Here is a 24,787-nt window from a genome sequence, read left to right as displayed (position 1 = left end):
ACCATGAAATGGACTGGATATTCTAATGATTCCGTCATTGATGGGTTTGAAAGCACGTTAGATAAATTTCTCGTTTTCTTTTTTCATTAGCTGTCTTCTTGAAAAAGTAGGAAATGAAAGGGCACGAGAATTAATTATAGAAGAAAGGATGTGAAGCATTGATGTTCTCAAATTCCTCCCGACCATCCTCACACCTATGGACGAATAAGACAAGTTCTGGAACATGTGAACGACATTGGGTTATTGTTTTGCTACGGCACGAACAGGTTTCTGACGAAGGTCCAGAAAATTAACGCCCTTGGTCTCCCTATGTAAGAGGCCTCGATCCTAATCTTGATGATGCTCTGCAGTCGGTCGACCGGCATACGTCCTCCCGCGAGTCGGGCGAGGGGAACCAAAGCCCAGGAGCCGGACACGACACACTGTCCAAGATTCTTGCCAGTGTCGCCCAAGAATCGAAACCCAACCCACGATTTCCTCGTTTTCCCAGCACCGCACAACCTCGGCAGAAGTCCACTCATCACCACAAAAAGGAACGAATGACTCTTCGCGCAAGTCCTTTCGCACCGCCAAATTCAGCAACGCAATCATCGTACTTGTTCGAAATCTCATCCGATTAGCCTGCGCGACACACGAAATGGACATTTTGCCTTAAGTGCCTCAACATAGAATAAAGGCCACACGCATGCGATCCCACGTCAAGGACCCTTCCCCTTTCCCTCCTCAAAAGCATCTAATTAAGGTCCGCATATTTGAAAGGAAAATCATTTTCGAGAAATCATTTCCGTACTTTTTGACGTCTGAATGACGAAAGACTACAACGGTTTTCATAAATTGAAGATAATGAGTTTAAATTGAAAGAAAATAACTTTCTTTATGATATTGATTTTCCAAAACCATCGAACAAATAAAAGCTAGTAATTTTTTTGATAAGCTATCCTTTTTAAAATTTAGAAATTCATTTTCCTAATTTTAAATGTATATATATTTTGATGGTAAATGATTTCCGTAAATAATCATTTTCAGCCAATTGAATGCATGAAAGTCAGGAAAATTAATGTGTGAAAATTCTTCCGGTCAAACAAACGCACCTTCGACAATCCTATTAATTTCATACGACGGAATGGTCAAACCGGCCGGTCCGAAACCCGAGCACCGGTCCGGGCTCCCGGTTCGGCTCCTCCTTATATAAGCCGAAAAATGGGCTTATCGTCATTTTCTTTGGGCGACTTCTTCTTATCGTCTCACGATTTCTGTAATTCTTCTTCACAGTTCCTTTCTTCGCTAGCAAGAAGGAAGAAGGAAAAAAAAAAAGCTCCGAACCGGATCGGCGGGCGATTGTTCCGATTCGCGACCCGAAGGAGCCTCCTTCCGTCGAACGTCTCCGGCGACAGCGAGCCTCGCGCCGGTCGTGTTTCGCATTCCCTGGAATGGGCGGCCGACCTGTAAGTCTTCGAATCCCCAATTCGTTCGATTGAGAGGAAGAGGAAAAGAGGAAGGAGGAAGGAAAAGCTCCGTGCCCTTGCTGTCTGCAGCTCCATTACGACGAGGAGCCTTTGCGGGAATCCCTAGGGGGAGGGGGATCCGTTCTCGAGTTCAGTGGCATCGGGGGAACGTAGCGCGGTAATCGAAGGGAGCGGTTTAATTTGGCGGTGTTGGGGGGATTCGAGGTGGGCTGGGGTCGGTGCTGGGTGGTGGGGGAGGAATTTTTGCTCTGCCTTGTTCGGCGTTTCGTGTACGATTCGGGCGGAGGAATTTAGGGTTGTGCGCTTTGGAGATAGAGGTGGGGTGCTGGGTTGGTTGTTCTAGGGTTTGGGTGAATTTCGCTGTGTTCGACGATCACGGGGGAAGATAGGCGTCAGTTAGTGGATAATGTGTATACTGTGTGTGATTCAGAGTGGTCACGCCGGGTCGCCACTATGCTGCCTTGGTTGGTGATTCCACTGATAGGTCTATGGGCTCTCTCTCAGCTGTTGCCGCCCGCTTTTCGTTTGAGATTACGTCGCCGAGGCTGGTTTGCGTGTTTGTGCTGTTGGTTACCCTCTTTTGGTATGAGATTTTGACGCCTGCTGTCGGCTTGGCAGGCGCATAGGAATGCTGCTTAGGGAGAGGAAAAAGAACGAAGCCATTGAGCTGCAGAAGCTTAGGAAGACTGCGACCGGAGGTGTCGTAACTGTTTGACCCCATATAAAGATCAAAATCCAGGTGGAGGTAAGTTTATGTGTTCTTATTGTGGGCATATTTCAAAGAGACCGGTTCTGGACTTGCCTGTGCCGCCTGGCATGGGTATTTCAAACTCTGGGATTATTAAGGATTTGGTCGGAAAGGGTGGGAAGCTATTGAATGGGAAGGCGGCTGACAGTGGATGGATGTGGTCACGATTGGCTAGAAAATGGGAACTGGGCGGGTGGGTCTTTTCCAACAAAATCTGGTGCGTGGAGAAGAACTGGAAATGGGGTTTTTGGGGAGATGACCATTGTTTGGCAGAGAATTCGTATTCAGGAATTGCTATTTTTCCTGTAAGCTGCTGACATCTTTTTTCTTGAGCATTAGGTGGCTTTGGAGAAAGATTTTTAGGGAAGTAGTTCATTGAGGGAGGATGCTGCTTTGATGCTGAGCATAGGGGTATGTTGGCTAAGAGGGATGGTGGGAATTCTTATGAGAGCAGAAGTGAGAAGGCACGCAGAAAAGCTGAGGAGAAGAGGCAAGCTAGGTTGGAGAGGGAACTTTTGGAGGAGGAAGAGAGGAAACAGCGTGGAGGAGGTTGCACGGTTAGTCGAGGAGCGAAGAAAACTTAGGGATGAGAAAACCGAGGCTGAGAAAGATAATGGAAAAGGATCATCACCCAACAAGGAAAGAGATAGGAGGAGGGAGGCAGAGAAAAAGCGTCAGGAAAGAAAGAAAGATAGGGACAGGGGCTCAAGTAAGAGCAACTCTGATGCGGAAGAACTGGAAAGAAGAGTAAGGAAAGTGAGAGAAAGCAGGACTCCGACAAGAAGAGCTTACCCGATCGTCAACCTCAAAATCTGCAACAGAAAGTGTAAAGGGTCAGGGTACTGATATGGGGCGTGGTTTAAAGGGTGTCTCTGCAAATAGTGCTAATAGGGGCGGTAAAGGAGCTAGATACTTGGACCGAATGAGGGGTACTTTCTTATCTTCTTCTAAAGCGCTCGGTGGGGTAGTTTCTTTGGAAGGGCTGCAAATACTCCTGCTGCAACCTCTAAAGAAAACAAACCTATTGGTGCTGTAAATCATGTCCATACTTCTTATAAGAGAGATTATGGTCCACCTGAGCGAATAGGTGGCAAATCAGTTATGAATTTGGAAGATAAGAGCAGTAACTCTCCCGTAAGTCGTCTCTTCTTGTGTAGTTTTGTCCTGTCTTTGCTGTAACCATATCCATAATTCTGAGCAAGTAATCGGCATGTGAACATACTTCTGAACTATTGTTGAGCAAACAAATCTTGTCTGCTATTCTTCTTTTGCAATTTTTTCATTTGCATACTTGTGTCCTTTGTTGAACTTAATTTATTCTTGAGCAAAGAGCTGGTCTTATGCAATTACGGCTCATTTAGTGACATGATCTGTGGTGTCATGATGCTTGTGCAGCATATGTATGTATTGCTGGAAATGTTGTCAGTAAAATGCTTTGATGTTCATGACAAGGTACTCTCTGATACACAAGCGGCATCTGCACCCGAAGAAAGCGTGTAACAATTATTTACTCGCTCATCATCTGTTCATCCTTCAGCCAATACTTATGTTATAAGCAAACCGAGTCCCAAGTTCCACGAAGGTCAGCCCATTTGGCACCTGGTCAGCCACCAACAACTCAGTTATTTGATAATCCCCTCAACTTTGGGCTTCCATCACCATTTACTCGACCTGCTTATCGAAATGGGACACCCAGCGGTAGTTTAGGCTTTTCACCTGTCATCAAACCCATCTTTTCGAGCTGGAGAAGGATCTCATGAATTTTTTTCAAGAAGAGCCGGAGCTTTTTGAAGACCCATCTTATGTTTCCAGACCCAGCGTCATTACTGGGGCCTGTTTCTGAATCACTTGATAATTTTCAGTTGGATCTGGGGTCTGGCTTTTTACAGACTTGGGATCAGAAATGCCTCATGTTAGAAAGAATGTTGTCACTGCATCTGGATTCACCCAAGCCATCACCTATCAGTCTCCAATCTCGCTGGAATTCACAGTGCGAGGACAGGCATAACAATGCTAATCGTTTTGCTCGTACTCGAAGGCCCCAGACACGAGCAATTTTAATGTGGGAGATGCAAGCGATGATAAGAGAGCCTGGGCAAATGTGATACTTCTCCTCTTGCTCAAGATGGTTTAAGTTTAATAGGTGCCCCGGCAAGCTGGCTTTTTGAATTCTGAGCCGAGCAGATCATCTAAGGAAGATATTCTTCGCCCTTTGTCACAGAATAGTTCAGTCTCACTCTTTTCAAAGGAGGATCCCGTCCTACCAAGTATTCACACTCCACAGAAAGATTTTGTCGGTTGTGGACGAAGTGGTGGAACTTTAAGCCCTTTGGCGGGCTTAAATAATCAATCCATGGGTCAAAAAGCCTTCATTCCACCTCTGTCAGATGGTGAAAATCAACTTCCTCTTGCTCCTCAGGGAGAGTCTATTCCAAATCAAATGTATTTTGGAAGCCCTTCTAGATCTGCTTTTGCTCATCCATTTGAGCCATCTCCAGCCAATTGTTGGTCAAGTGAGTGCATGGAAATCCTTATATATGTCCGGAAGCATTCTTTCATTAGATACAGAGTTAAGACAAAGACAATAACTTTGGTTCTATGTTTCGTTGATGGTTTAGGTTATATAAATAGGAATGTTACTATCAGCTAGAGAAGTTTGTAAGAGATGTAAATGTCTATGTACACAATTGACTGCAACCTTATCTTTATTTGCATGGGCAGATAGTTGTGGCGACTCTTTGGAAGAGTGTAGTTTCTGGGACCTAACATTTTGCCAGTGTGTTAAGTATTTTAACCTGCATGTATTGATCTCATTAGCATTTGGACTACCCTGTGATAATGTGGCACCCAGTTTTTTTTTTAAGTCTAACTTGAGTAAGTTGCCTACGGTAGCTTTGCTAGCTACACTCCATGTAAGTGGATAATTTTTTTTTTTCCTGACAGCTTCTTTCAGTCATTCAGATCACGTTCTTTGCATCTCTATGCAGCATTATGAGAAAGCAGCAACTTTCTTAGTTTTCTTGTGAAATCACCTTCCTTTCCTCTCTATTTTTTTTTTTTTAATTGCAGTAGAGAGATGCTTCCTGCGACAGCTTCTCGTGACGAGAACTCCAGATTTACCTCGATCTTTTACAGACTTTGTGTGCCCTATGTCCTGAGTTCACAAATTTAGCCCATAATTTGCTATTTAGTTGCATGGATTGACTGGAAAGCAGGATGCTCTCAAAACCAAAGGCCAGAACACTAGCAGGCTGAGTAGCTCCAACATACCGTTGGGGAGATGTGACGATTAGGATTTTGATATGGTTCTTTGGGGACCAAAATCTTAACTTCAAATCTCTTCAGAGAATTAGTTGTTCAGTGTCATCTTTGCTGATAATGTTGGATTAGCAAGTTCAATGTAGTTGTCTGAGTAAGTTTTTGAGGGAAAATTATCTGAAGCATTGAGCAGCTCCCTGTGACTCCTCCCTTTTCATTCTGATTGTCAATAAGCTCCAAAGAGGAAAATTTTCTTTGTTGAGTACAAGTAACCTCTGTGGAAGCTCTCAGAGGCAGTCAGCTGTCTTTGCTGCATCATTATTAGGTTAAGTAAGTCTTACTATTTGACCAACAAAGTGCCAGGGACTAATTGGGGTTCAGGTCGGTCATTCATGGAGGATTTATTCGTAGTATTGTTTCCTTCCAGGGATAATATCATTTTTGGTTTTCTGTCATTCGGTCATTTTGAAAGCATAGATTTATGAGCTATTCCTGCTAAGTCTGAGATTGACAGTTTTTTCTCTATCTGTGTTTAGTAACTTGATCTTGGGGCATGGGATCAGATACTGTGGGAAACTTTCCATTATTTCTTAAATAGGTTTTTCCACCATGAGGAATTGATGCTAATTATTTTAGATTCCCTCTTTGTACTTGTCTCAACCCCTTTGGCCCTCTTAACATTCTTTTCCATCAAGAGAGAATTTTCATCTGTAATTAATCCATTTTGATGGGGGAGGAGTTTATTTCTACAGGTTACAGCAATAAGCTGAAGATTTATTTGAGGGTAATGTTATATTTAGACTTATCTAGCTGAACTAAGTCACTTCCTTCATCTGCCATTGAGGAAGAAGTAAATTGTTCAGTTACCTTGATATGATATGAGCCACCTGACCAACCAGATCAAGCTGAACCCTCCAATGGCTTGGATAATGGATCTTAGTAAGAAACTCATTCATGTCCTTGTGCATTTTTTTTGTCCTTAGTGTTTCTCCATCCTGGTGTATTGTAGGATGTAAGGTGGGAGTGAGGTAGGTCTTGCTGAAGAAGCAGATCATTATCTGATATGATTACTTTTTTTGCTGATGATTTCGGTTTATTATCTCATTACTGGCTTCATGTCAACCATTTATTTGATCAAAAGGTTGATGGTTTTCGGTGGTCACCGAGTCGACAGAGTTTATTAATGATATAGGCAATGTGCCTGCACAAACCTGGACAAATAGAACATCCAAGTTCCCTGCCGTTGTCATGTCCTAAATGACTTTTTTTTTTAAAACATCTTTAGAGTTTTCTAATGATCTTATGTTTGATTTATTTACTTTTGCAGTAAGGAATGGGCAGCACAAGGATCAGGAGAAGGCATTGGTAATCTGTCAGTCTTGGGCCCCATATTGGGGGGCTTTTCCCCAACATGTATAGTCACCCTGGTGACTTGATTGAAAGACGGAATGAACAGAATTTGAGGGATTTATATGCCTGTTCTTACAGAGGCAAGCAGCCTCTTTTTTTTGGAGGAGTTCAGATATTGACGCATTGTATCTTCCTTTTCTTTACAAGGGGGATTGATATATACTTAGATTAACATCAAATAGCAATACAGGTCAAAAATGCATGTTCTTGCCCCTCAGGTAACCAAATGATTTAGTTCATTGCTATACCGCCGGTTACTCCTCTGTTGTGGTACTTCATCCCATGAGAAAGAATTTCGTTCAGCTCACTCCTGTCCTATGATTTATTTGACATTTCCTGGCATCTGGACTGTAGGGCCAGGCAGTGTCTTGAGCATGGTCAGTCCGCATTTTGCTTCTGTGACCTATGGCTATAGCAAGTGGTTATCGGCCATAGGCTTATCAGCCATAAGATATGGCCGTCGAATCTCTGTTCTTTTTTCAGCTGGAGCGTTGCCTGTGGGGGATGTGTTGGGAGGCCTATTGTCATATAATTTGAGATGTATTTGGTGAAGTTCTACTGTAAGGCATATGTATTTTGGTGCTTCAGTGGCAAAAGTGGGGACCCACGATAATAGATATATGTCCGAATGAGTCCAAAGCCAACTTATTTTTGCTGGAAAGCAATTTCGGTGAATTGAGTATATGTCCGAATGAGTCCTCAAGTAGATCCAGTCTGCGAAAGATAAATGGGGCAGCTAGTTCAAAGGGCTTTTGGACGACAATGATTCTTGATAGTTAGATTGCCAACACGGCTGCGCCTGCACCCTAAACTCACAGCATGAGAACTACTTCCTGGCCCGGGGGTTCACTCAATTGTCCGGGAAAGGCAAAAAGAGGATATAGTCCTTGCTGATTGCACTCGTGTTTGCCTAACGAAACCTGTAGTGCCCTAGGATTAATTTTGCGTTTGCCCCCACGATGGTTAAATTGTGCAAATTGAAAAGAGTCGATGGCGCCAATCACGATACTTGCGGTATCTTTTCGAAGGGGAATGCAGCAGTGCCTTCCTTTTTACCATTTTTATATCCTTTGGTGCAAGGGAAAAGCCTTTCGTTTTATTCCTGCTGCAGGGGGAAATTGTACTTCTGCAGAGATTTTCAATTAAACCAAGGTGCAGCAGCCAGAATTTTGAATGCTGGACTTCTCAGATGGATCCATTTTTTTTTTTTTTTTTTGTCATTCTTTATATAGAATGATCCTGGATCTAGATGACCTGCTGAAGAATATGATCTCTTTCAATGGGTTATCCGCTGAATAAAACTGTCGGTTCCCAACTTTTTCGTTCAGCAACAGCTCAGACTCCGTTCTTGTGTGAGTGCACGGTCCAATGCTCTCTGATATTTATCGCTTTCTTTGGTGCTGAACTTTCCTTTGCTGTTATATTTCCGCTGCTCTCAAATTTGGGCAGCGTAGCGAGAATTCAGCCATCAGCCATTAAAAAAGAAAAAGGGGATAAGGGAACACAAACTGACCACTATATATATACAAACAAACGCGCACACATAGCAGCAATGGCTAACCATAATGTAAGTAGTTCCATCGAGGTTCTTTTGTCCGACAGATACGGCTATTGTATGACAAACATAGTAAGTAAACAAAAGTAGAACTTCGACGATGCTAGGTGTTACAGCACTAGTGATCGCAGCAACCATTAACCAACGCCACCAGACAACACGTTCCAATGTCCATCTGGCATGCATCGGTCCTTTTTGGGTTTCATTTCCAGCTCTATCCGGTCACGAGTAATGACACTAGTGTAGGGTTGTGATCGTACGTATCGATGGCGAGTGAAACGCACATTTTAGGACATAAATGAACTATGCATCCTGCATGACGATGCTTCAAGAGTCGGATAGTAACGGCATCTCCTTGGTGGGTACTGATTCTTCACTTTTGATTTCGGTGGCGGCGCACAAATGCAACAGACTGCATACATCAGCTGCCTCCAGAATTTGTTCCATGTTGCCAAGAATTAGTGGCCCGTACTCAAAGACCATCTTCTTACACTGCAAAAAGTGAACAGTAAGTCGATCTTAAGGAGCTGCCACCTCAGAGTAAGGGAGAGAGAACTAGATACAAGAGCTTTGATGCGAGAGCAAATATTTCATGTTTTTGACTTGAACTAGACGGCTTCCATCGCAAAGAACTCAGTTCTCGACGTTCAAGAAACTCCTAGAAGTTTGTTGAAAAGCCAATCTATACTAGCATGGATTAAAAAAGAAACAGACGTGGCCAAGGGCAGTATATCGTGCGTATCTAACATTTCCATACACGAATGTGTGTGAGTGCACGTTCGCCTTTAAGAAAAGCAGATTTACCTTGTCCTCGTAGCTCTCAAGGGAATCACAAGCCTTCAGGAGTAGTTCAATTATGTCCATCTGAGGTCAACATGAGAATCGTATTAGTTGTCATTTCAGTGGCAAGAATCATGGAGGTAAAAAGGAGGAAAGTTTCTATCTTGTTTCTTTGGGCCTGAAGGTGGCTAAGTTGATAGATGTAGTCCCTTACCAGGGACAAGTAAAAGAACACAATGGCTTTCTGCTGTCAACGATTGCTCAATACGTACAAACTACCATAATGCAAGAAGTACCAACCTGTGTATCAGGGTCTTTCAACTTATCCAAGACTTGTGAAACAGCATCATGGCAAAATTCACAGCTATCTTCCTAAGCTTTGGAGAAACTCTTGCCGCTAATTTGCAGGCGGAGATATCCTTGCAGAGCTCTTCAGGTTGAATTGTAGAAAGCTCTAGGAAGAAGATTGGAGCATAGTAATCCACTAGAAACAACGACTGCAGATGAGAATGACAATCATATAGAAATCATGATGCCATAGCGGTTAAAGCAATGTAACAACTGGCAGTAATAGGAATCCACAATTTCAACTGGTTAGAGAGAGAGAGAGAGAGAGAGAGAGAGAGAGAGAGAGAGAGAGAGAGAGAGAGAGAGACCTCTGCCTTGAAAACCGGAACTTGGGAGAGGTCAAGTGAAGAAGTTCAACTATTTCAGATTGAGTTTTATTCTCAGCCAGATATTTGAGTGCCAATTCGCGTACTGCACTCGCACCACTCGCACATATATCCATTCGTTGAACTTCCCTTTTCCAGCATGTGGTACTGATAGCTGACCACAAAATTTAAAAGCATCATTCAGTTGCTAATGTATCAACATGTGAGACATTTGCTATGAAACTTGGAACAAATATTCATTCGACATATTTGCCATTTAACTTGTCATACAATGCAAGAATGTTAACAATGACTTGGCATCAGTCACATGTGTTTTAAGGTTGCTTCCTTGTCAGCTGACACAAACTAATGTTCATCAAAAATATACAAGCTGCACAGAGCTATCACATTATAGCTCTTGAAAATTCGTAAGAGAACAATGCGTCCACCCTTTCAGCGGCAGCTGGTGTGATCAACATGACTCAGTAATCCACATGTAGCACCTGTTTTGCTCATGTCATCTCATAACAAGTTGTGCCATTATTTCTAGAATTTTATCAGCCCATGACATGCCAATAATACCTTGATATAGTTTCAGTCAAAGATAGCAAATGATATTCTGATATTAATATCAGACAGAAATAATTGTTCATTACAAGCATTTCCTGAAACTCCTTGCTCAGCACAGGGAAGCAAATGTCCCTATCGCTTGTGGGGAAGATCCAGAAACCAAGCAAAAAGAAATGAAGGTAAATCAAAAGCAAGCTGAATGAGTACCTTCAAGATTGCGCGGTAGTTGCCTAGCATCGAGGGCTGCAAGACCACTCAAAACAAGAAGAAACAGGAATCCTATCTTCACACCCATGATACCTGGGACATAACATCAATTGTACGGATTTAAGTATCCACATCCAACATATGCTGACAGAAATCCTTGCCTCAATCAGATAACATGTCGAGAAAGCATATCATGTAATGCAAAACACGAGGAGTAGAATTCAAGCCTGCACAGTGAATTCTACAGCCAATTGGCTCCTCAACATCTGCTATTCTATCAGCACGTAAGTTGCCCTTTTCTTGGATAGAGCGACGCGGGCATGCACTCAACCATCGAGCTGAACATGTCTGTAATAATGATCGATTCGCTCTATCACACCATGTTAAGCCTTCTTGGGTGGCGAAATCAATTGGGATAAACACGTCGACTCCAGAGGAAAAGCAGCTAAAACGCTCAATACCCTATGAAAAGTTGCTTAATTAAACACCAAAGTGAGAACTGGGGCTTTTGAATTCACGCGAAGGGCACTAGCATGTGTCAGAGGATAGCTACTGGGTGTTGAGTTCCAGGTTGACATTAAGAATGAAAGATCATGTACTGCTTAAATTAGACATGAGGCAACATAAACACGCTCAAGAAACATTGTACTATGCGAAGGAACAGTAATGAGTCGTCGCCGGCGCGAGAGAGAGAGAGAGAGAGAGAGAGAGAGAGACAGAGAGAGAGGGAGGGAGTACCTTGAGCGACGGCGACGAGAGGTGGTCGGCGATCAAGGGGAATGGATCATGAAGAAAGCGAAAGTCCAAGCCAAAGCCAAAGCCAAAGCCGGAGCCAGTCAACCGTCCGTTCTGCACCATTTTTATCAAATCTTCTTCCTTTCGTCCTTTCGGGCAATGCTGGGTCGGGGTTGGACTGTCGGATTGAGCAACTGCGAGGAAGGGTAGTTGGAAGTCGGTTGGAAGTCTGCCGCTTTTCGAATAATCCCCACCCACCACCCTTCTGAGCACTGACTCTTTCGACATTCTCTACATCGTAATTTGTCTCAATTTTTCTAATTTCGAAGGTATCACCAACCTGGCTACGTAGCTCTTGATCTGAATCTAAACCTGGATTCCTCAAAGCTGATTTTTTTTTTTCCGACTCTGTATAGACAATTGAACTTCTTGTATGGATTATGAATAACTCCGGATGTAGCCCGAATGGTCAATCTCGCCGTAAAAATTCAGACGAATGGCGCAAACATCTTTAGTCGGGATGCCAGATTATGTATGCACACGTCGACGTGATTGAAAGTCTTGAATCACGTATATTTGATGCGAGATCCGACAAATTAAAGTCGATGTACAAAGTTGGCAAGATGAAATTACAGGATCAACAAGAATTTATCAGCGGATATTCCCGCTTAAATTGAAAATAGATACCTTATAGTGTTTCGTACGTATTCTACTTGCCCCATTGAAAATAGGCAAAAATAATGTTAATAAGAAATTAAGGGCAGTTCCATGTTAGAAAGCTACACCGACTAGTCTCGTCATAAGCTTTTATATTCACGAAATCTCGTTTTCTTTTTTTTTATTGATTAAGCTTATCTCGTTTTTCTTTTTTTTTTTGTTGATTAAGCTTATCTCAGTTAGCCGTCTCAATTAATTATTACGTATCTTCTGCAAGCACGGACAAACCAGAACCTGAAGAGAGACTCAAATAACATATATCTGGAGTTGCTGTCATAGATATAATCCATTATGGGGAAAAAGAAGGTGTATATAAGCCTTTAAATCAAGCTGTTAGCTCAATAGATGGAAAACGACAGAAACTAAACTTGATTTGCGAATAGTAAGGTGAAATTGATGCTGATGGGGAGAAGAAAAGGACTGGTTTGATGTTTCCGTTTTGGGACCAAAGTTAAAAGGGTGCAATTCTGTCAATTAATTACGTCGGCTCTTCCATGTCTCCAACCCAAGACTCGGAGTCGACACCGAGTTATCTCACTGTGCCAAACTTCACACTGATCTCAGATTGATGCAGTGCTATTCGATGCATAATTCAAGTGATTGATCACAATCAATGATACTGTCCATAGAAAGATGATTACAGCTTACAGGTTCATATCATACGAGCCTATACACAAATAAAGCACTGAGAAGTGCCACTGTACATCTTAAGTACAGCATGCTACATAGTAGAATTCTATAAAATTCTACAACAATGTGCATTGAAGAAAACTATGATGTCCAACAACATCAGGCAGTAGCAAGGACAAGCAGCTAAAAGCCTGATGCCTGATAAAACCTAAGATTCTTGGCCAGATTTGGTGACTTCGTGTATTGCATTTGCCAAATAGTCCATGTTGCTCATTGTAACTCCTGCCATGCTGTTCAAACAGGGTCCAACATAACTCATCAAACAAATGCGAGAAACACAACACTTCACCTAATAAAGAACTGGGAAAAGGCGAAGCCAGTCAATCAGCAGGTATGCAGATTGCAGCTTAAGCTATTTAAAAGCCAATAGTGATCCATTTCAGGAAAGCTGTGCTCCGCTGATTAGATGCAGACGGATATAGCCACAAAAAGAAAACTCTCTTTGGTCAATAAAAGACAATTTTCAACTTACTCTGCCATTTGTGAAGGCAGGCTTTAAGAGAAGATGAACAAAGAAATCTTAAAGACTGCACAGATCTTTTCAGGAAATGTAGAAGTGCTACATGAACTGACTCAGTGAAGAATTCTCTTCTGGGGGACAAGTAAATTAATTCTTTATAAACAAGATAAGGTAATGAGCACTCCTGAGTTATTAGGAGGTGGCTACCTCAAATCCAGACCAGAGCAAAGTAAACTACCTGATGCGGCCATCAGCAGTCATGTATATGTGGTACTCCCTCTGTAGCTGCTCTATCTGTTGAGGAGTTAAGCCAGAAAAGCAAAACATGCCAACCTGGTTCGTTATATGTTCCCAACTGAGAGGAGATCCCATTTCGAGGCTTTCCTGTAGAGCTTCCCGCATTTTACAAATGCGATTTACCATTGCCTTACAAAATACAGGCAATGATAAGAGATTCAGAACAGCTCGTCTAACAATATGACGACAAAATGAAATGGGAAAACTGATGAATGAGAAACGATTGCAGAAGAAGAATAGGAAGCTACCTCAACTCCTCGACCCAAAGTGCCTTAGTGTCTGGATCTCCTAAGATTGTTGAGACCAGCAATACACCATGAATAGGAGGGCTCCCATACATTGCCCGTGCAATCTGCTGCAGTTGGCTTTTTACTGCAAGTGCTTGCATTGTGTCGGTGCAAAGAATGCTGAAAAAGTTAAAGAGGAAAGGAAAGATGAAGAACCGTGTAGATTAGCATTGTAACAATGGCTAGATGTTGCCTATCTGCATCACCACATCCGACCATTAGAATAGCAGGTGTATGTGCATTGCAGGAGGATTATTTTTTAAAAATATTTTAGTCTTTATAAGCACAATAGTCTTCGTATAATTCTCTTCACTAATGTTCTGCTCTTCCCTAAACTCTCCCTGCCTTGTAACTTTGCAGGGACTTGCTGGGCCACGAAAGGTCTCTTTCAATGATCCATCTGTCATTTTTATTCCTGAAGCACTGCAGGAGAAAACCCCACTTAAGTGTGCAAGATATATCTGTACCTGAGACAACCAACTCGATGTCCATAAAGTCCCATGTTCTTCGCAAAGGATTGAGCACAACCAATTAAATGTCCATCTTGAAGAAAAGTACGGATTGCTCGTGCATCCCTGTCTAGATCGCCACTTGAAAACCTTGATAAGCCATGTCAAAGAATGGGAAATGATTCTTCACCTGACAACAATTGATGTTTACGGTCAGTGTAAGAATCACCAAATTCTCGCATAGCCATGATGGTACATAGGTAACGATCACCTTTAAGTGATATGATATTTCTCTCCACTCTTCCTCAGTTGGATCAACGCCGGTTGGATTATGAGCGCAAGGATGGAGTAAGAAAAAGGAACTTTCTGGGGCATTCTACTGGTAGAAAAACACAATCAGCATAGCAGTTGCACTTGTATAAAATGTCCGGATAGTTACAGTCAAGGAAGGAAATTTATGAGGCAGTATGATAGAGCACCTCTTTGTAACTTAATCATTTTATCATGGGGTATATGAGACGTTATTTTTATTATCATCAAAAGGGTACAGTTCTTACCTTGATATCATCTATGAGTGCTGGAAAATTCAGGCCCTTCGACTTAGGGTTGTAGTAAGAGAAGGTGCCCTGAGGAACTTCAGCATCCTTCCAAATGCTATGGTGGCTGTTTTGAATGTCAAAAAACAATTATGAATACTCATGATAATGAAAAAGCCAATATTCAGTTGTATCAAGAATGCACAGACGAGTTTAAAAGTCTTAAACCATCCTCACTTCGACCAAGTTGGATCAGGAAAATAAACTTTTGATCTTGGATAGAAGCGCCTTTGGAACTCTGCAAAGAGGCGACAAGCACCAGTTCCCGAGAGAGTTTGAATGCCAGCTAATCTTCCTTCTCCTATGACATCTGTATCTTTTCCATAGACCAATTTTATGCTCTCCTCAACCAGTCTGGAATTAGCCAAAGTAGAAATTGACTCCTGACAAGGATCTCAGATAATGAGATGCAAATATTCAGGATTAAGACACAGAGCTGCATGGATAAAATTACGTTTCACATTTCTGGCCAGCTAGGTAAACAACATTCCCCATTACAATCAATATGAGATAAAATCTCATCCTAAATGCCAATGTTTGTTCCTCTGTAAATAGGTGCCAACTTTAACTAGCAATCAATCAGTGCAAATTCAGGTCGAAGATATTAATCCACTGCTAAACTCAAGGAAACCTATGGCACGTCTATTTACTATGTAATCTTCCCAGCTTAGCCAGGTAACCCTCATGTTGTTATAACAGTCTACCTTCTCCTAAAGCAGCTTATTATCCAATTTACAATCTTCTACTGCAAAGTTCCCAGCAACAATGCAAGAAACCCACAGCCAATGGTTTTTAAACAATTTCATAGCACATTAGACAAGGATATATGAGCTCGTTAAGGAAATGTTATAACAAACTGTTACTATATGCAGAATACAGAAGTGCTGAATAACATTGATATAGTCATTACAATGACCACAATTTCTAAAGCGGAAGTAGAAGCACATCTTTTGATCAATCAATTCATTCCCAACTCAAACACCTAATATCTTCTTGTCACTTGACAATCAACTGAATCAAGAACAAGAAAACAGAGCGCGGACAGTCACCGAGAATAAGGGATAAATTTACAACTCACAGGAATTCGCTACCCGCAACTTTAGCCTCCGCATTCCTCACGCACCGAAGCACGACGGGCTTGCCCTTCATCCCTGTAAGCTCCCTGCATTCTCCAACAAACCCGTCCATAAAAACGCACGCTATCACCGAATAATATCGCCGCCAAGCAATCATTTTGACGACCGAGCCGGACAGAAGACAGCAAAGGGTAGACAAGGAGGAATCGCGGCGTACCACTCCGAGGTTGATCTTGTTCGGGCTCGCATCGGCTTGAAGGCCTCGCCGACGCTGGCGATCGGGTCCTTGGGCGCAGGCCTCACGTGATCCCACCACTGGCACACGCGTCTTCTGGCGACCGCGTCCCGAGAGCCCTCGACATGTTGTATCAGCTCTTCTGCTGAGAGATTCGGCGATACGACGGTGGAGTTGCTTCGATGATGGGCGGTGGTGGCAGAGGTCATGTCGGGAGTTTTGAGCGCGCCTGGGGAGTATAAATGCAGGGGAGGAAGCATCAGGAGCGGCGCTTCCATGGGCGGGCGAGAGCGAGCTTGTTGGGCTTCTTCTTCCTCCTGTTTTGCTCGGTTCGGTTCCGGTGGGCTCTGTCTCCCCGGTTTTCTCAGGAAGCACTTTCGGAAAACGAGAGCGGCGGCGTCTTTTTCCCGCATCTCGAAGGTCAACGTTTGAAAAGTTCGGTTCCCTTGGCGAGAAAAACATAGTCCTGGACTTCCACGTAAGCCGTAGTTTCCTCCGCTCGTTCATCGCCATGTGTCAAGTGGCTCCTGTTACAGCCCGGACAATTTCCTCCTCTTACAAAATAAAACTTATTTTGTGCATTTGTCAAATGAATGGATCATATCAGATTTGAGTGGGATTATATATGGTCATATCCAAATTGACTCAAGAACTAATTTATTTGCAATGTAAATTTATTGAGCTATACTCAATCTGAGCCAACCTGACTCATATTGTAAAACACTTCCATGTTTAATCAAATTTAGAAAATGTTGTTTCTTATGATTTAAAAAAAAATTATATTGTTAAAACATTTCCATACAATTACAAATTTAATGAATATATTTTTTAAAATTGAGGCTCCATTTATTTCGCAAAAAAATGTGGTATTTTTGAAAATGATAGTATTTTTTATTATTTGATTGAGGATTAATGAATTAGAAATATTTTTTTCTTAGTATAGAAAATCTAATTTGATTTTTCTGTATACTCCTTTTAAGCATTTTTATTTTTAATTTTTAAAAATAGAATTTTAATTTATTTTTACTTATTATTTTTTCCTTTTTTCTGTCCTCCTCCTCTTGATCGTCAACCACGATTGTTGTGATAGGCAACAGCGAGCTCAAGCCTTGCCATGACCAACGAGACTTGAGCCTCAGCCTCATTAATCACAAGTTTTGAGGCTTGCCAAATCAAGGAGGTTGGAGTCTTGCTAGCACCAAGGTTGGTGAGCTCGACCTCACTAGATTTGGCGAGTTTCAGCTCGCCCAAGGCCTCGTGAGGCATTGGCCTTGCCTAATTAGCAAGCTTAAGGCTTGCTTGCTAGCAGTTGCTGGAATTTGTAGGGAAAAAGAGAGAAAGAAAGATAGAGAAAAAGAAAAAAATGAAAAATTGAAATTTTGAAGAAAATAAAAATTATATAAACTGCTCAAAAGGATGATACCTCATTAATGGGTTGACTCAACTAATAATCTTTATAAGTTAAATGAGTTGTAAATGGATTCAAAGACAAACCCATTTATTAGACTTACATACAACCCAAACCTATTAATAATCCATTTATTTAAAACTTGACTAACCCGCATACGACCCATCTTATTATAAATGGGTTCAAAATTTTGGATACCTCTAAAATTGTCGCGAAAATGCAATTGAGTTTTAATACTTTTAAAAGATGTGATTATATTCTAAAACATGTTAAATTGGTGCAATTGGGTTCCTTTGTTAACATTGTCAATTTGTCTAAGAAAAAAAGTTGCTGATGTGGAATTTAAAAATTAATTTCTCTCTCCTATGTGGCATTTTTTTTGATAACCTTTCTCCTTTAAATTTTATTTAAATAGTATTAAAAACTAAAAAATGTAAAATAAATTAGAAAAATAATATTGGAAAAAAAGGCTAGGGGCTCACCGGCCACAAACAATGGGTGAGTTTTAGGATTTGTGATGCACATATCCCTTTTTTTTTTCTCTGTCTCTTCTCTTGGTGGCAGCCTCCCCACCGTGCGACCGCACATGGCATCACACATTGCCCACCACCAAAATCGAATTTGGTAAATTTAAAAGAAACAATGCGAAAGCTTCATAAGACGCAACGTTCTAACCAATCTAGACTTCAATTTCCATGAGCTTTAGCTCCTAGTGGGCTCCACTCGAAACTTATACCTAACGATTCATATATTCTTGCACACCCTCGAGCATGCAAAAACTACTTTAACAATACGATGCGACATTTGATAGCAAATTTTGCGTTCGTGGAGAACACCACACGACATTCTTAACTGATCATATATCAAATGAATCAAGTTGCTTTTCTTGCTGAATTTCATCAATTTTTTTGCTGAATGTTAGATTAAATTTTCATGGAGTACGAATCGGCTTGACTTATGTTTGCGAATGAAGATGCATGGGACGTGAATCCTTCGTCTACATGTCCTAAATACCACAATTAGAAGAAAACAATAAAGTCTAGGATTAGATCACGGGTAAACTTTGCACACAGGATATGATAATCGGATTCAATTGATGAGGCCCAAGTTCTTAGAACGTAATCCATTAGTGCAATATATAGATGTCAGTCAACCTTACAACTTCATCGAACTATCATTACGTCTCTGGCAATTTACTTAAAACACACACCCAAAGGAGAATTAGAAGACACTTAACTCTCAATAAGTAGCGAAGGAGAGAAAACATCATAGAATGAACACGAGTCGCTAGGCTTACAATCAATTGACCTCCCTACAATTCATCCTTATCTGACTGCTAGACCCGGTGAGAGGGCTAAGGAATCCTGTCTTAGTCCATGGCAGCAGCAAAATCGTTTTAGAATAAACCCAAATTGTCGCTGTAGTCGGTCACATGATCGTCTGTTGAACCTCCCTCGAGCAATTGTTGGTCCAGGTGGAGTAGGCCCTTTTGGCTCTTCCAGAATTAGCCGTTGTCAAAGGATGTAGGACTTGTGACGTTGCGAGGGGAGAGACTTACATTGACAAAGCAGTCATGAAAGTGAAGACAGAGCAAGGATGCTTTCATGCACGCCTCGTTGGCTACCGCTGATTTCACGGCGGATCTCATAGTCTCGAGCGCCATCGGGCACTTTACTGCATAGTAATTTTCCTTGAACAATTGTGTTGAGGCGGACGTCGATGCGATCAAGCAAACGAAAAAGAGGAAGCACAGTTTCTAGGTTGTATTGGGTCCCCTTTCCATCTAAAGTGAAATGTGTGACAGCTGTTACTAGGTTAAAATAACTGTATGGTTATACTATGTCTTGATAATATTTACATTAATTATCCTTATCTTTCAAGATTGCACGTATCTTGCACGTACATGGCACATACATTGCACGTATTAGCTCTTTTGATGAGAGATTTGGCAAAACGACGGTGGAGTTGCTTCGATGATGGGTGGTGGTGGTGGTGGTGGTGGCGGTCAAGTCGGGAACTTTGAGCATGCCTGGGGAGTATAAATGTAGGGGACAAGGCATCAGGAGCTGCGCTTCCATGGGCGGGCGAGACCAAGCTTGTTGGCCTTCTTCTTCCTCCTTTTTGCTCGGTCGGTTCCGGTGGGCTCGTCTCCCGGCTTTCTCAGGAAGCCTTTTCAGAAAATGAGAGTGGCGGCATCTTTTTCCCGCATCTCAATGGTCAATGTTTCAAAAGTTCGGTTCCCTTAGCGAGAAAAACATGGTGTAGTCTTGGACTTCCACGTAAGTTGTAGTTTTCTCCGCTCATTGATCGCCACGTGTCTAGTGGCTCCTGTTATAGCCCGAACAATTTTCCCCTGCATTTGTCAAATGAGTGGATCGGATCGGATTTGAGTGGAATCATATATGGTCCTATCCAAATTGTGATAGCATAGTTTCTGGGGCGTATCGGGGGACATTACTGAAGGGGCTAATTAGATGGGAAAGAGAGGGAGACAAGGGAGAGCTCTTTAGATGAGTGTCGTGCGTTGGTTTGGATTGTTCATGAGCTTCGACCGGTGGTATTTATAGGAGAACTATGGACAAATTATGATAGGATCATTGTGACATCCCAAATTTTCATTTCTATTTTTTATTGAATAAATCAGACATTTCATCGACGCGCCTATAGGGTTGTTCTCAGAGCTGATCACTTTTGAGATAATTAGACTATCCAGGGAAGCCGTTAAAGAATTTTAATGCGATGGATTGAGAATTTGACCAGGAATCGCCCAAGACCGTGCTCATCCTTAGAGGCCATTACGACACGCTTAAAAGTTGATTTGAGAACAGAGATATGTCAACTCGACTAAGATATGTGGCTAATCATGGGTGACTCCACTAAATTAGAAAATTCTCGTTGAGCAGCCCTAGACCGATTCTTCGTCGTTTTGGTACCCTTTGTTCGTATTTGAATCCTCGAGATTTTCACGACAACCGAGAGTAGCCAATGTGTCGAGTGGGTTTATTGTGGCTCGAAAAAAATCGATCACGGGTCATTTGCACTAAAAATTTCTAAAACTACCCGATAGCTTAAGTCACGTTAAAAACGCGCTTAAGTGAAATTAACTACGAAATTGAGTCTAATTTCGAAAATTGAAGATTCTGTCATGTCACAATAAATTCTAGAACGTCGACTCAATCTCGTAAGGTTTTTCAGAACCCGAGACTTTTTGGGAAAAAGTCGTTCTAGGGCCGTTTTTTGTTCGGAAAAAGGCGGGACCGTTTTTTATCATGAAATTGGGATGCAAGATGGTTCAATGGGTGAGGAAAATACTAGATTGAGTATTGACTCGATGACGGGATTTGTTGAGGCCGAATTAGATTGAATTAAGCACGAATGGGTGTCCAATTGAAGCCTTTTTGCTTGGAATTTCATATGCCTCCACCTCCTCAACATTTGGACCGCCATAAGTTTCTATATGGAGGCCTTGTTGGCTGAAGGAGGGCCAAGGGACAACACTAGGCCAAGGAAGAGTCAAAGGGACAAAGCATTAGAAGAATTGGCCAATGAGACCCTGCTAAAGCCAAGCATGTTCCTCACTCCTTCCTCTCTCTCCCTTGGTTGTGCGACAGCCTTCCTCTCTCTCTCCATTACTGTTCGACGCCCACAGCAACCAAGGAAGCCAGCAATACTGCCGGAGATAGCAAGAGCTGCTTGCACGCCACCACCGTCGCCATTCGCCGCCCGTGCACTCCGCCGTCCGCTCGCGTGCCACTGCGCCCGGCCGTCCCCGTTTGCCTCTGCCCATGTGTCCCATGGATGTCCTTAGCCCAATTGGAGACTGTCCATCGTTGTCCAAGCCTCGCCGAGCCCCACCGTTGGCCGCTCAACCTTGCTGCAGCATCATCAGCCCTTGCTCGCCTCAACCGGCCTCGGATTGACTCTCAACTAGTAGCAAATAGAGAACAAAAAAGTGGGTTTCCAGCAAGCTTCCAAGCCCGTTTTGAGGTGATCCTGAGCCTTGGTTGCTTGGCCGCCTTGAGGATAGTCGGTCTCCATCACATTCCCGAAATTTCATACCGACCCGCTCATTAATCAAGTGAGTTTTGCTCACTAATCCTCACTTAGTAGGCTAATGATGCTTAGGGGTTGTTTAGATTTAATTAAATGCGATTAGGTGGATATATTAGAGTAGAGTAATTAAATTAGTGCTTTATCAATGCATGTTAGGCAATTGGTTAGTGTAGTTAGCTAGTAGACACGCTCTACTATTTATTGAACGAATCTTGGAAATTTTTTGGGTCTGTTTCGACGTCCAATTAGGCATTATGGGCCTAAATTAGATTTATGGCATTTATCTAATAATTTTTGTAATTAATTAATTAATTTTCGAAAATTAAGCTGGGATAGTCGGTGAGAGGGCTAAGGCCACCCATCTTGACCACAGCCTTGGCAAAATCTTTCTGAAATGAGGCAAAGTTCTTGCTGTAGGCAGTCATTTGAGCATTCTTCGAACCTCCACTGAACAATTGCTGGTTCGAGTGGAGTAAGCCCTTTTGGCTCACCAAGTTCCGGAAGTAGCCATTGTCAAAGGACGTGGAAGGGGAAAGGTTGTCGTCGCCTCTCGAGCTGGGGCAATTGGCTTTCGAAGGAGCGGCAAATGACGAGTTCATGTTACTCTCGTTGTAGAGCCAGTCTCGGAATGTCGTGCACCTAGCCTCGCCTATGGTGTGAGATCCTGAGAGTGCCACCATTTCTTGGGCAGTGAACCCTTTGTTGGTGAAAGCGGTGATGAGGTCGCTGAGATTTAGCTTTGGAGATGGAAGGTTGGTATTAGCAGCACTTCCGTTCGCCATGGTCGAATCCCTTCTTCCGAGCTAAACTTGCCAACTCGGTCCACCCAACTACACATCAAAAATTGAATCCAAATAAGTTCAGGAAAAATAATAGCCTCTGTGGATGTTTCAAGAAATTTCAAGGGTTGGCACTTACCGTGACAACAGAGTCCCTAGCGGCAATGGCTAAGATGTCAGCGCACGAGACAACACCGGGGCATAACTTCTCTACTTCCAACTTGATGGTGTCGATCAAGTCGAATCTTCTCACGGAGTTTGCATTGGGAAGGGCCGTCTTCTCCCGATGAAGTTCGCTGTATCGTCTAGTAGAATGGATGCATCACATCCCTCTAAAACAAATTAAAAATAACTTTCGTTAATATTAGATGAAAAAAAGAAGACGGGTTGAATAGAGCTAGAAAGTGAAAGACACTTACATTGACGAAGCAGTTGTGAAAGTGAAGTCGGAGCAAGGATGCTCCCATGCGAGCCTCCTTGGCCATCGCCGCCTTCACGTTGGATCTCACGGTCTCAAGTGCCTTTGGGCACTTTGCTGTGTAGTAGTTCTCCTCGGACAATTGTGTCGAGGTAGAGGTCGATGCGATCAAGCAAATGTGTGGCTGCCCTTGCACCATTACTAGGTTAAAATAATTGTATGGTTACATTAACAATGTCTTGATGATATTTATGTTAATTATCCTTATCTTTCAAGATTGCACGTATATTGCACATACATGGCACATATATTGCACGTATATGTCAACTATACTAGGCACTTTTCGTGTATAACAGCCCGATACCAATTGTTTTGACTTAGATATAATTAATTACCAGCATGGCTTCCCCGATCTCAAGGATGTCCTTTGCTTCAAGCTAGAAATTACATACGTTCTAATTATTTTCTTTTTAATATTAAATTATCTTGTTTTCTTTTTTTTTCCCATGCAGCGTGTCCAAAAGTAGTGTAATTCTCCTATAAATACCGCATGCTGAAGTTCACGAAGAATCCAAACCAAGACACAATACACATTTGCGCGATCTTTCCCTTGTCTCTCTCTCTTTCCCATCCAAATAGTCATTCAGCCGTTGCTTCCTATGCAGCCTTGATAATGTGCTTCCTTTTGCTCATTTGCATGTCTGTGTCAATTAAAGTACAGAATAAGTGTTAAAACTTAACATAAGTGAATATCTAAGTGTCAAAACTTCCAAAATGTATGCTTAACTGCCTTTTTTTTTTTTGAAAATTCTGATATATAAGTATTAAGTCCGACGAAAGTGGCTTGAAATCTGATATGAGTGGTCCATGTGGCATGCTGAAATGTTGACTTAGTAATGAAGATGCAAAACAACGTCGTTTTGCCCCAAAAATCAAATTTTAATGTATATATTAATTAAAATAACCATTTTTTTTTTAAGTAGGTGCATCGCTTGGTGAGGGCTTGCACAGCCCTCACTGCCTCTACACCACCATCATTGGCAAGGGCCGGCAATGGTGGAGGAGGGTTAGTCAGGATCGCCAGGCCCTAGGCAACGACTGGTGACTTTGGCCAACCGCTGACGAGGGCCTACAAACCTTTATCCAAATTTGAGGTGAGGGTCATGACTAGAAAGAAGAGATTGACCATGACGAGCCTAAGCGCCGCTAATATCGACCTCCCATCTCCAATTCTTGATCTCAACTACCCCATCACCTCTTTCTCCAACAAGGATTCATTGCCAAAGAAATGGTGGCACTCTTGGTATCCCACACCATAGGCAAGGCCAGTGCACACTACATTCGATCCCGGCTCTACAACTAAAGCAACATAAACTCATTGTTCATCACATCTTTAAAGGCTGATTGCCTTAGCTCAGGAGGCGACAAAACCTCTCCCATCTTGAAGTCATGAGCCTTACATCCTTCGACAACAGCTACTTGCGCAACTTGGTGAGCCAAAAGGCCTACTCCACTTAGACCAACGCTTGTTTAGTGGGGATTTGATGGACCATCAAGTGACCGTATACCTCAACAATTTGGATTTGTTCTGGAGCAACTTGCTAATGCAATGGTCATGATGGGAGGCCTTAGCCATCTTACCAGGTTTAGTGATCATATAAGGATGAATCGTAGGAAGGTCAATTGATTGTAATTTTGGCAACTCATGTTCTTCTTATTATGTTTCTCTCCTTTGCTTCTTATTCTCATAACATCTTATTAAAAATTAAGTGTCTTTCAATTCTCCTTCATACATTAGGGTGTGTGTTTTAAGTAAATTGGCAGTGGCGTGGTGATAGTTTGATGACATTGTAAGATTTTGTGAAATCCATATATATTATCAATGGATTATAGTCTTTACTGAAAGGAAACTGGGGCTCATCAATTGAATCCAATTATCA

General features: G+C 42.2%; 1 protein-coding gene, 1 long non-coding RNA gene and 3 pseudogenes across 2 annotated transcripts; 1 reads left to right on the top strand and 4 right to left on the bottom strand.

The window, feature by feature from the left end:
- The first annotated feature begins 1,665 nt into the window (after nucleotides 1-1,665).
- Nucleotides 1,666-7,254, top strand: LOC120289785 (annotated as a pseudogene).
- Nucleotides 7,255-8,376: 1,122 nt separating this feature from the next.
- LOC120289784 (prosaposin-like) lies at nucleotides 8,377-9,705 on the bottom strand (the record flags this gene model as incomplete). The annotated part of the gene is given in 4 exon segments (XM_039305134.1): nucleotides 8,377-8,929; nucleotides 9,242-9,301; nucleotides 9,518-9,601; nucleotides 9,604-9,705. Coding segments are annotated over 4 exon segments (411 nt in total), but the record flags the coding sequence as incomplete, so codon positions are not given.
- A 275-nt stretch (nucleotides 9,706-9,980) lies between these two features.
- Nucleotides 9,981-11,540, bottom strand: LOC120289457. The gene is made up of 3 exons (XR_005547471.1): nucleotides 11,386-11,540; nucleotides 10,648-10,740; nucleotides 9,981-10,045 (listed from the first exon to the last, which is right to left on the bottom strand). It is a non-coding gene; the product is annotated as an uncharacterized LOC120289457 (long non-coding RNA).
- A 2,250-nt stretch (nucleotides 11,541-13,790) lies between these two features.
- LOC120289783 lies at nucleotides 13,791-16,602 on the bottom strand (annotated as a pseudogene).
- A 2,294-nt stretch (nucleotides 16,603-18,896) lies between these two features.
- Nucleotides 18,897-23,013, bottom strand: LOC104427327 (annotated as a pseudogene).
- Nucleotides 23,014-24,787: the final 1,774 nt, after the last annotated feature.

Source organism: Eucalyptus grandis, chromosome 11 (genome assembly GCF_016545825.1).
Source record: "Eucalyptus grandis isolate ANBG69807.140 chromosome 11, ASM1654582v1, whole genome shotgun sequence".
NCBI classification, from domain to species: Eukaryota; Viridiplantae; Streptophyta; class Magnoliopsida; order Myrtales; family Myrtaceae; genus Eucalyptus; species Eucalyptus grandis.
The sequence above is the reverse complement of the archived record's forward strand: the minus strand, read 5'-3'. Positions and strand labels throughout refer to the sequence as shown.